Genomic DNA, 12618 nt, shown 5'->3' on the forward strand with positions numbered 1-12618 from the left:
GGGTTGATTTTAGACTGTACCCGAGCTGTATTCCCGCAAAAAATCCGATGTCGTAAAACGCGCTACCGATTATCTTAAACAAACTTCTCTTTAAATAAAAACTGCATCAACATGCTTTTTAAGTATAAGTTTCGATAATTTTACAGAACTTTACAGAAAATTGACATAAATGTGAATATAATTTAATATAAAAAAATAACCGACAACGACCGATTTAACGTCATATTTACCGGGTACGTTTTAGTATATTTACCGTACCCGGGGTAATTGTAAGTATACTTAAGAGTACCCGGGGTACATGTAAGTAGTACCCGAGCCGACAATGACCAATCGAGCCTTAATTGATCGTTGTCTGCTATATTTTTTTAATTAATTATAGTCATATTTATGTAAATTTTCTGTAAAATAGCCTCTAAATTATCGAAACTTCTTCCTTAAAAGCATGTTAAGGAGTTTTTTTTAAAGAGAATTTTGTTTCGAATCCGTAGCGCGTTTTACAACATCGAATTTTGGGCGGGAATAATACACGGATACAGTCTAAATTGGCCAATCGAGTGTCAATTATGCTTGATTGGTCATTGTCGGCTCGGGTACTATTTACATGTGCCCCGGGTATCTTAAGTATACTTACATGCACCCCGGGTACGGTAAATACTTAATCGTACCCGGTCGATATTAGACTGTACACGTGTTGGATTCCCGACCAAAATCCGATGTCGTAAAACGCACTACCGATTATTTTAAAATGGCCGTCCAACAGATTTTTGCGTCGTGCGACGCGAAACGATATTTTGGGAAACTACGAGGATTGCTTATATAGGTAAAACATACGTCCGCTTTCATCATGAGCGTTGCTGGTCGAGTGGTCTAGGCGGGAGACTTTTTACTCACGGACTCCAGGGGTCAGTGGTTCGAGCCCTGTTGAGGATTACTTTTTTTCCTTTTTTTAAATTGTATTCTTGTTTTTTTACTAGAGATTTTAAGTTCCAATATTTAAATTTATCAATACAACGCATTTACTGACAAGCTTCAATACATTTATGACATGACAAAATATGTTTGGACGGACCCTTTAAACAAACTTATATTTAAAAAAAAATGCATGAACATGCTTTTTGAGTATGAGTTACGATAATATAGAGGTCATTTTACAGACAATTGACATAAATGTTAATATACTTAAAAAAATAGCCGACAACGGCCGATTATGCGTTAAATTTCCCGGATACGTTTTAGTTTATTTATCGTACCCGGGGTACATGTAAGTATACATATGAGTACCCGGGGTAAATGTAAGTAGTATCCGAGCCGACAATGACCAATCGAACGTCTGTTATAGTATCAGTAGCTGGTAGATACAACTTAAATTCGTTGTATTCACTAACATCACACAAATTATAAGGTACAGTTTCTAAATAAGTTACGTTGTTTGCGAAAATAATAAAAAAAACGTCGACATAGAATGTCACACAATGCGTCGTGTAAGTGAAGTGTTACAATTTTGCCTCCGAGTGGGACACGTTTTCGTTGTTCCGGAAACTGAAAACTGCGGCGTTCGGCCGACTGGGTGGTGTTTGTATCACTGCGCATGTGCAGACTAGGGGCGATCCGGTCAATGTTGTCACTGCGCATGTGCAGACTTTGGGCGATCCGGTCGATGTTGTCACTGCGCGTGTGCAGACTTGAAGCGATCCGGTCGATGTTGCCACTGCGCATTTGCAGACTTAGGGCGATCCGGTCGATGTTGTCACTGCGCATGTGCAGACTTGGGGCGATCCGGTCGATGTTGTCACTGCGCGTGTGTGTAGACTTGTTGCGATCCGGTCGATGTTGTCACTGCGCATGTGCAGACTTGGAGCGATCCGGTCGATGTTGTAACTGCGCATGTGCAGACTGGGGGCGATCCGGTCGATGTTGTCACTGCGCATTACATTCGCGTCCGGGCAAGCTTGATCATCTGGCGTTGCCGCGTCACTGAAACCGAGAGAGCGGGACCGGCTTAAGGGACATAAAACAGGAAATAAAATACATATGCAACTAAATTGTTAAAAAAAAAAACGGTCATACGATTTAAAGGGGCGGGCATTTATCAACATGAGGCAAACATATTAAATGGTAACGCGTGGAAAAAAACCTGAGATTATTTCAAATACTTGCGTTAAAAGAGAAAAAAAATGCATTTCCTCTTTTAAGGCTCGATTGGTCATATTCGGCTCGGATACTACTTAAATGTACCCCGGGTACTCATAAGTATACCAAATGTACCCCGGCTTCGGAAAATATACTAACACGTATCCGGAAAATTTAGACCAATTGAGAAAATGTATTCCCGCCCAAAATTCGATGTCGTAAAACGCGCTACAAAAAACGAAAAAAAACAACATCTCTTTGAACAAAACCTGCCTCAACATGCTTTTTTGAGTTGGAGTTTCGATAATATTTATGCCATTTCACAGGATATTGACATAAATATGAATATTGTTAATTTGACTAAAATAGCCGAGAACAACAAATTTAGCGTTAGAATTCCTCGTTACGTTTCAGTATGTTTTCCGTACCCGGGGTACATTTAAGTATACTTAAGAGTACCCGGGGTACATTTGAGTAGTAACCGAGCCGACAATGACCACAGTTAATTAAGAATAATGTTACGATTAGCTCTTGTGCTCAGCTGTCAAAACATTTTCGTGCACGTGGAACTCATTTTGTTAAAAATAACGACATCAAGCATGAGTTGATCATTAATTATTATTAAAATTACAAGGCGTCATCGTTGACAGAGGTAATTTTCGTACAATAACAATGGTTTAAGGTAATTAATATTTGATATATTTGACACTCTCTTGGAATTGGTTTTATTAAAACATTACATCTATTTTCTTTTGACGATTATTAATAAAATTGTAAATTTTATTTTTTAAAAATTCATTAAATATATTCTTTTCAGAATGTAGTTTAATTGGACTATATAACGGACTATATAACGGTTTAGAATTATTCGGTTGTTGTTGTTTTTTATGTTAAGCAAATCCAATCCGCTTTAAAGGAAATTTGTGTTAAAAATGAAGTGTCATCTTAAAGTAAATCCAGGTTAGGCGGATTTACATGGGGCCTAGAATTTCAAGAACGAGGCATGTTAATTTTCATCGGGGATGGGAAAAAAGGAAGTTTGTTTTTGCAGTTATATTTCCTGCCTAGCATCCGATGAATAGAAAAGTGATCTCAACATAGATCTGGCGATCATCTGATAGCGAACAAACGATACACAAACACCCCATAGAATACCGTGTGAAAGATTTATAGCGAACAGCAAACATTGACTTATGACACGTGATACTTACATCTCTGATCAACAGCGCCCCGTGCCGCGGTCCCGCTATGTGCGTCCGGTTTCTGTGGGCTCTCTCTCCGGGATCGCGGCGCATGGTGGCTGGTGGCGTGATACACGCAGTCCGGGTCCAGCAAAAGGGTACTGGGCCGAAAACCAAGAGCGAATAACATTTGGTACTGGAAAGGACTGATTGGCTGCTGAAATGTCAGCTTACTTCCCCAAACATAGTTTTTTTAATCACAAAATCGTGATAACAAAGTAAGGTATATGTGGTGTTTGTTATACCGTCGAGTTAGCATAATCATTGGGAACATGTCAAAATATACAAAACAAAATTAAATGTATGAACATTGCAGTATTTTATTTATTTACTTGTAGTTGTCTGCACTTAACAGTATAATTTATCTGTAAGTTATTATGTTTAGTTTTATATATCGCTCAATCAATTGCGACAAATCCTACAGACTGACTGATTAAAGTAATCGCAGCGGTTATTTCCTGTTTGCTGATCGAAAGCTGCTTCGTGCTTGTCGTGTTTTTTTTAATTGTGAGCGGTTAGAATGCATGTATATTATTTGCAATCAACAGTCTATAACGTATGTCATTAAAGTTGTTTAGAGCCGTACTTGCTGTACTTATTGAAACTAAAAATATTTGTCAGAAAATAATAATCGATAAAAATGACGTCATAGCATGTTGTTGTTTTTTATAAGAAAGGCAATGTTTTGAACTGAAACATGCTGGGAACCAGTGACATATCTGAATGTGAACATGTCGAGTTTGTCTAAATTACAAGGTATGCACCGATTTCTGAAGGGGAACGGCGAAGCAGGCATGCGACTTAATTCAGTGTTTTAATTCAAAAGCTTTGCGCAATCCAAAGATTCTTCCAAAGATCCAAAAAATCCAAAGATTCAAAGATTCTTCATAACACAATTGTAAAATGTGCCCCATCAAAACGAACCAGCAAAATAAATAGAAGCACATTTATTATTAAATTAATTATTATTATTGATTGTCTTTGCCATAATTATGTTGTAAATGGCTTACGGCATGTTTTTATTGCCGATTGCCAATAAACTTTGAAACTTAAACTTATTAAAATTACGAAATTTCCTTAGGTGTTCAAAAGGTACCTTGGTCATGTCTTATCAAATATTGTACGGACAATTACAGTGACGGCTTAATTGTATACTCACCGTTAATAGACATCAATCATAAATATTATTTTTAAATAAAGGGAATGTAAATAATGGATAGGAATTTAATAGAATTATTGAAAGAAAAGTTATCAAATAGGTTAAGACGTGTTATTGTACTTCATCAAAAATTGCACCGTAACTAGGATACTTGTAACTAACAAGATAAAACCCGCTCGGAAAAAGGGGCTTTTTGTGTGCGTCAACTCAAGTGTCGTCCAAGATAAGCATGTACAGTTCGAGCAGGCTAATCTGGGACGACACTTTCTGATTGTATGGCATGTTTTGTTTAAAGGCAGTAAAATAATTAGCGAACATCCAGCAACTGCACAGGCTAATATGGGACGACACTTTCTGATTGTATGGCATGTTTTGTTTAAAGGCAGTTAAATAATTAGCGAACATCCAGCGAACTGCACAGGCTAATATGGGATGACACTTTACGCACATGCATTAAGTCCGGTTTTCCCAGGGCTAAAATATGTATCGTATGATGTTTTATAAGACGGGCTGTATTCAATTACCGACCATTTACCTTTGCAGAGATGGAAGATCTGTCAGGCCCGGCGGTAAAGGGCCGACACCGACCGGAAGTGGGCCGGCTGTCCACTTTATCAACTTCCATGGAGGAACCAGACCCGCACTGCGCACACCACTTTGAGAATAGAAATTGTGCTTTAGTAAGGTTTAAGGGGCCTTTTCACAGATTTTTGGCATGTTATGACGTTTGTCATTAAATGCTTTATATTGCTAAATTTATACATTGGATCTAAAAAGCTCCAGTAAAAGCAAATAATAAAATTAAAGAAAGAAAAAAGTAACCCCCAACTGGGCTCGCAACACTGATTCCTAGCTTAAAATGCTATCGCATAGACAATTCGGCCATCCGCGCTCATACAATGGGTAGTGAATTTTATACTCTTTTTAAGCAATCCTCGTTGTATCACAAAATATAACGACCCCAACAAACTATTCAATTGTTTCACGTTGCAACACTTTATAATTTTCAGGTTTTTAAAACGTCAAACAATGGATATTTTAAAGCATGGTAAATGTTCAGTATTAATGTTTCCGCACAAATATCATAATTACAACGAACATTTGCGAATCTGAAGCATTTTTTAAATTTGTCAATTTACCGAAACGTGTTAGGCCTCATTCTAGGATTAATGCATATGCGTAAAGTGCCATTTCAGATTAGCCTGTGCAGTCTGCAAAGGCTAATAGGGACGACACTCTCCGCATAAATTTAATTTTCGTACAGAAGAGAATTCGTTTTAACGATAAAATCCAAAAAAGCGGAAAGTTTAGTCACTGATTAGCTGCGGACTGCACAGGCTTAGCTGGGATCGATTTTTATGCATAAACATAAATATCAGCTTTCCGTCTCCGAGAATGAGGCTCGTCATAATCTTGTTGTGCCCTCGCCTTTCCTCCCAAAATTAGATGTGTAAATAAAAATAATACCATTTTAAGGTAGCACACCTCTAATGGGCACATATCCAAATATAATCTAATTAATTATTTTCTTAATCAGCATCATTTCACTGAACTACATGCAAATTTGTAGGTAGGCTTTCCATGCTTTTTAAAAAAAATATACCGATTTTTTCAAAACCACCCCCACGCTCGGCTTTTGTCCAGTTTATTTTCACCCCTGGGGTATATAAAAGTTCAATAATTCATTCAAATTTCCAAATATGGGCATGCAGTTGGTGTGTACAGATGCTGTAAAGGTGTTTAAAGTTTAAACAAGATGAAATAAGTATTCTTTTACAGACATTTATTTATTACAAATTTTTATCTATGGAAGAGCGCCATGAAATGTAAGTGATTTCAGCTCAGTAAAAATTGGGTCGGTTAAAAACAAAGTGTCATAACATTCAAAATAGTATCATTTAAGTCATATTTTAAACTTAGTTAGAAACACTATATACAGCAAAAATACCAAGAAATAAACAGATTTACCGTTTACTTTTTGAAATGAAAATAAAAATGCAACATGCATGGTTCGTATTTTCAACAGTAAATCACCCAATTTCGCCATAACGTTGTTTTAATTTTAATAATTGAAGAATGTGCATTAAAATTGCAACATATTTAACAATAAATATAGCTTATATGCCATATTAAATCAAATGACGTTAGAAAATAAATAAAACGCGTCGCAAAAAAGTATACGTCGTCGGCAGGATTCGAACTTGCTCGGGAATATCCCAAAAGATTTCTAGTCTATTGCCTTAACCACTAGGCTACGGCACCTAATAGTAGGCTCTTCAACCTTGGACGAAATCGCGGGAAATCATTAGAGGTGCGCTACCTTAACATCTGTTTTCAGTATAGCTGAACATCATTGCTTTTCTTTTTAATTTTATGCATATTCGTCGATTTGTTTTACATTTGAACAAAAGTTAACTTTGGAATTTCGTTGAAATAACAACTATATGACGTCAACATGATGACGTCATCATCAAATTGCGAGTCGGGCACACTTCGTTGTTCGGTTACCTGATAAGATTTCGAGTCTGGGTCGAATGCGAGGATGCTGGTGTAACCCCTCGGTAGCGGTTGATGCTTGAAGAGCTGCGCAGACTCGCGCCCAAAGACGTGCATAGCGTCCGGCACCGGCATGTCTCTCCCCCGCCCACAAGCCCCTGCCCAAAGTTGTAGACGGTCACGATGCTGCAGTGGGCCGGGGTACGGAACGCGTACTGGGGACCTGATCTTGGAACGAAAAACATTAACATATAAAAATACAAGCGCACATTGAGTGTTATTATACTGACATTAAACTGATACAATATAACACTGTATATAGTATTTAAGTTGTTAGTAGTTGTTATTAGTACGTAACGCGCATAGGGGACCCGATTTATAAACATAGCAACAGCAGCATGCAAATAAAACATCAGCAGCAAAAGCAGCAGCAGCAGTAGCAATAATAAAAGTAGTAGTTGTTGTTACTATTGTTGTTGTTGTGGTAGCAGAAGTTATAGTAGTAGTAGTAGTAGTAGTAGTAGTAGTAGTAGTAGTAGTAGTAAAAGTAGTAGTAGTAGTAGTAGTAGTAGTAGTAGTAGTAGTAGTAGTAGTAGTAGTAGTAATAGTAGTAGTAGTAGTAATTGTAGTAGTAGTAGTAGTAGTAGTAGTAGCAGTAGTAGTAGTAGTAGTAGTAGTAGTAGTAGTAGTGGTAGTGGTAGTAGTAGTAGTAGTAGTAGTAGTTGTAGTAGTAGTAGTAGCAGTAGTAGTAGTAGTACTAGTAGTAGTAGTAGTAGTAGTTGTTGTTGTTGTTGTTGCAGTAGTAGTAGTAGTAGTAGTAGTAGTAGTAGTAGTACTAGTAGTAGTAGTAGTAGTAGTAGTAGTAGTAGTAGTAGTAGTAGTAGTAGTAGTAGTAGTTGTAGTAGTAGTAGTAGTAGTGTTACGACTCAGGTCTTTACTCCAAGAAGCCGAAAGACGGTAATGTTTAACAGTTTATTGTTTAACATCTAACATTTTACCGAACAGAAGTTTAACAACATATCAATGAAATAACCGCTGAGCGATGAGCATTATTTTTATATAATCTACGTGAAAATTTATATTTTAACATGAGGCATCATGGTTGATAAATCAGCGTATAAATCATGAATATAATAAAAGTTAAGTCTTTGTAAATGAAAGTCTCTTTACTTTACTACGCAAACTCGAGTTAAAGAAATATCCGTTGTTTTAAAGCTCAAATGTTAAAGTAAATTTAATAAAACTTTTAATGCCAACCATCTTATAAGAAATCCGCTTATTAATATACGTCAATGATGTTTCGTCAGTTTTAAAATTTTGAATGTTCCTTGGCCGAAAAAGAGCCTTACTTATATACTTATATAGGGTTGCCGAAGGCCGAGGCCGGTGGCCGATGGCCGAAACAAGTGGCCGACGGCCGTGGCCGTGGCCGATAATACAGAGAAAAAGCGCTAAATGTGCCGAAAATATGACGTCACGGCCCATTATGACATCATTAAACAAACGACTAGTTGAATATTCCTGCTAAGAATGGAATTTTACGTATAAGAAGTGTATAAATACTTACAAAACTATGGATTTTATACATTGTGAGTAAACAATTATTTCTTCTTGAGGATATTTAACAAACAAAGACTGTGTCAATACAAAAACGACTGGTTACTTTTCCTTCAGAACGGATCAAGGACAGCGTAAAAACATGTTTTGTAATGTAAAATGTAAACAACATGGATACATGTCAAAATGTTCTGAATGGGAATTGGAGCGACAGGCCATCCTGGCGTTCATGAACAGACATGGCCTGTCGTGGCAATTCAGGAGCACCAAATAGGTACGACTTAACATGTTTTAACAGGTAAGTGTAACATTACATATTTAAATTTTACAACACGATAAAGCTGGGGCTTTACAGTAGCAGTAGTAGTAGTAGTAGTAGTAGTAGTAGAAGTAGTAGCAGTAGTAGTAGTTGCAGCAGAAGCAGAAACAGTAGCATTAGCAGTAGCAGTGGCAGAGGTTATAGTGGTGGTGGTGATTGTAGTGGTAACGGCAACGGTAGCGGCAGCGGTTGTAATAGTGATAGTATTTGTTGGTGTTGAAGTAGAGGTAGTATTTCGTTAATCATAATCATCATCATCATTATCATCATCATCATCATCACCACCACCAAAACCAACACCATCAACACTATCTCCATCATTATCCGCATTATCACCAGAATCACTTTCATTATTACCTCACACCTGTCGGCACAGAGCACTGAGATCCCGGCCAATGTCCCGACGACGTCGGTCGCACTTCATCCTCCGTCAGTACGCCTTTCTTAAGTATGAGCGCCTGGCTCGATGTCGGCATTACCTTGGTAACGGAACCGCATTTTAAAAGTCAAAAACCAAAAACGTTTTTTCATAACTAAAAGAAAGTCATAGATTCAAATAAATGTAGATATATTTCACTCTAGACATCGCTTCGTATATTGATAGTAGTCAATAACAATGAATAAAATGATGAAGCATTTGTAACTCTTATCGTCGATAATTTAAAGAACAATACATTCTGCATTACTGACAGCGTTTAGTTTAAACATATTTATTTTAGCTCGATTGCGTAAACTGCCCCAGGTTTATCGAAACGCTCTCGAGTCCGTTTCTTGGTTTCACTCGGTGTCTTTGGGAGATGAAGACAGAACGCTCCCACAGAAGACAGGAACGAGTGACCTCCCGGCGTTTCAATGACAGCGTGTAGAATGTGAACTATTTTAGTAGTGACGTTTAGGCCTCTGAATCGCCCTGTGCGATTGATTTACCTCCATAGAACAAAGTTTGATTCCTGATGAATTTATTTTTTTTATAAATATTCCCGTTATAATTGTACAAATGTTAGCATATAAAAAATAATTATAAAAATAAATTTTGGTAGTAGACACGTTTAATAACAGTAAACATCAATACGATAATCCTTCATTCAAATAATGTAACCTGTATTCTAGCAATTCGTGGCTATATATTAACTTGTATTCTCGCATTTCATAGCAAAATGTTTACATATTTTCAGATAATACAATTAGATTTACAAGCAAAAACTATAATCGTAAGACTTTTGGACTAAATATATTAACTAGTCATCTATTTTATTAATGATAAGTTGTAAACATTCCAAATTTCTTAAATGGTTCCGTGTCTACATTATATCATTGTGTAACGTAACAATACTTTGCGATGTCGATCTATTATGACATTCATACGTTATTATTTAATATACAATGAAGTATATACAATGGAATTTTTTATGTAAACAAAATCGAGCTTAGTGAAAAAATGAGGCGCACTCTTGGAAAATGGGGACTAATGAATATGCTGCGTATAGTGTAATCCCAGATGTGGACTTCACAGGGTAATCAGGGACGACTCTTTCCGCTGTTATGCAAGATTTCGTTTAAAAAGCAAAATCTATTTTAAGCGGAAGGTGTTGTGTCTGATAAGTCAGTGCTGACAGTCTTATCTGGGACAACACTTTACGCACATGCATTAGGCGCCGTTTTCCTAGAGCGACGTCATGTATTTATAAATTCAGTGAAAAAACACACACACTAAAGGCAACATGTTTCTATCAACAACCTTCGAATACACTTTTAGACTTTTATAATACATCACTTTATCATATTAATATAGCTCCCTTATTTTTGAACCGCTTGTGTTGAAATTTGGACCATGGATAATTCTACACATATCTGATAATTCCTGAAAATTTAATTGAAATTGAAAAAACCTAACAAATTAAAAACGTCTCTTCAAAAATCAAATTCGCAAACTCGTACAACGTTAAATAAAAACAATGTGAAAAGTAAAACGCATAAACTTACACGTGTTAATAACCGACCGGCTTGCAACATGCCGATTGAACAGTTTCGCTCCTGAATATCCATACGAGCCATATTGTTTTCTGTCATTACTGTTATATTTTCCTTGCGTAAAAACTTACCTAGAATTATGAAATTGAAATTAAATCGGAATAACATGTATATCGACATTTACAACAATTGGTGATTTTTCTAATGCAATACTTTTTAAAACTAACATAGCTCAGTAATGAGTAAATATATTTATTTAAAATTGCACATGTGATCATTTGACTACAATATGTGCAAGCTAACGATAAAATCAGTCATCCTTGACGATCAGACGCTTTAGCAAGTGGGAAAGGTAGTCTGTAAAATACAAAGTGCGCGATTGCGCTCCTGAATATTCATACGAGCTTTATCGTTTTGCAAATGAAGTTTATGTTTTACTTATGTAAGAACCCTCCTAAAATAATTAAATTGAAATAAAAATAGATTTAAATCGCGTTTCAACATTTCCATGTGCAAAAATATTGAACCACACCTAGCCCACGTGCTAAAGCGTTAAATCGTCACGAAAGAATGATTTTATCGTGAGCTTGCATAGAATGTAGTCAAATGATCGTATGTAAAATTTTTAATAAATGTCTTTACTCATAACAGAGATAGAAAAGTCCCAATGTGTAACAAAGTCTGATTCTTCTCTTGACAAATCTACATTTATTACGTAATTTTTGGTATATATTTATGTTCCTGCTGATTTCTTTTCGTCCACATATGATCGTTTTTTACCTTACAATTAATACATAACTGAATCATTACTTACCCATCCGAAAGTGGCACCCTTTGACAAAACATGCCCAACTTTGTTACCATGACGTTGATGTCATTGACGTATATAACAAAGACGTAACGTCATCGATATAGTGACGTCATGTAATTGAACTTAGTTTATCTTCGGTAGGCCGTCTACTGTTTTATAACGAGCGTTGTGGCACTACATTATTGTATGTAATTCAGTTCATTTGGAACAAATCATCATGGAGACATGCGTCTTTCTACCAATTTATTCTCATACATACGATGACGAATGCGTAGACGTAGACGATTGTCTAAACACAAATAAATGCAAATTATAACAATGTAATATTAAGCAATGTAAAATAATAATAATTATTGTTCTAACAACTCATTTAAATTACATTTACACAAAACATGCACGTAACATTTTTTTTAAAGATTTAATCATTTTCAATCAACCTAAATGATGATGTTATTTCAGGAATTCAATACGATTTAAAACAATATCTCACGTGTACGTTATTTTTAGGAAAGTATTCATCATAAGTGACGTTGTGTTGTGGGCTAAATTTTAAATTGCAACCCATATTAGCCGTTATGTTTTTAATCAGACAGAGTCAATTGGGGTATATTTGAGCCTTGTTCTGATTTTCCACCTATATTGGATTTTTGCTCAAAAGAGACGTCATTTAAAAGAAAAATTCCATTAAACGGAAGCCTGCTCGTACTTACACAGGACGATACTGGAAGCACGTGCATTGTGTCCAGTTGTCCCAGTTTTGTATGTTTTATTTTTGTGTGTATTAAGAATCCGATTAAATAAAGCATCAGCTCGTAAACACACTAAACATAAACTTTGAACAAGAAAATGTTAACCGAACAAAATGTTAACAAACCGCATAGGAAATCGGAAAATAAATCTGGATTTGGTATAGTTGTGTGCTTGTAGCATATAT

At 36.2% G+C, this 12618-nt stretch overlaps 1 protein-coding gene across 1 annotated transcript; it reads right to left on the reverse strand.

The window, feature by feature from the left end:
• Positions 1 to 1175: 1175 nt before the first annotated feature.
• Positions 1176 to 11783, reverse strand: LOC127844771 (uncharacterized). Its single transcript, XM_052375237.1, has 7 exons — positions 11688 to 11783; positions 10886 to 11004; positions 9260 to 9381; positions 7039 to 7254; positions 5066 to 5185; positions 3342 to 3472; positions 1176 to 1974 (listed from the first exon to the last, which is right to left on the reverse strand). The coding sequence occupies exons 1-7, from the start codon at positions 11689 to 11691 to the stop codon at positions 1928 to 1930; spliced, it is 759 nt and encodes a 252-aa protein (XP_052231197.1). The 5' UTR covers positions 11692 to 11783; the 3' UTR covers positions 1176 to 1927.
• Between the last annotated feature and the right edge of the window lie 835 nt (positions 11784 to 12618).

The sequence above is a fragment of the Dreissena polymorpha genome, chromosome 9 (assembly GCF_020536995.1).
Source record: "Dreissena polymorpha isolate Duluth1 chromosome 9, UMN_Dpol_1.0, whole genome shotgun sequence".
In the NCBI taxonomy this organism is placed as follows: Eukaryota; Metazoa; Mollusca; class Bivalvia; order Myida; family Dreissenidae; genus Dreissena; species Dreissena polymorpha.

Bases quoted from the DNA above. Each gene is read 5' to 3' on its own strand.
- LOC127844771 (XM_052375237.1), bottom strand. The intron at 9,382-10,885 runs GTAAGTTTATGC...TCCGTTACCAAG, and splicing joins CCGGTCGGTTATTAACACGT to GTAATGCCGACATCGAGCCA. The intron at 1,975-3,341 runs GTAAGTATCACG...TCTCGGTTTCAG, and splicing joins GGGCGCTGTTGATCAGAGAT to TGACGCGGCAACGCCAGATG.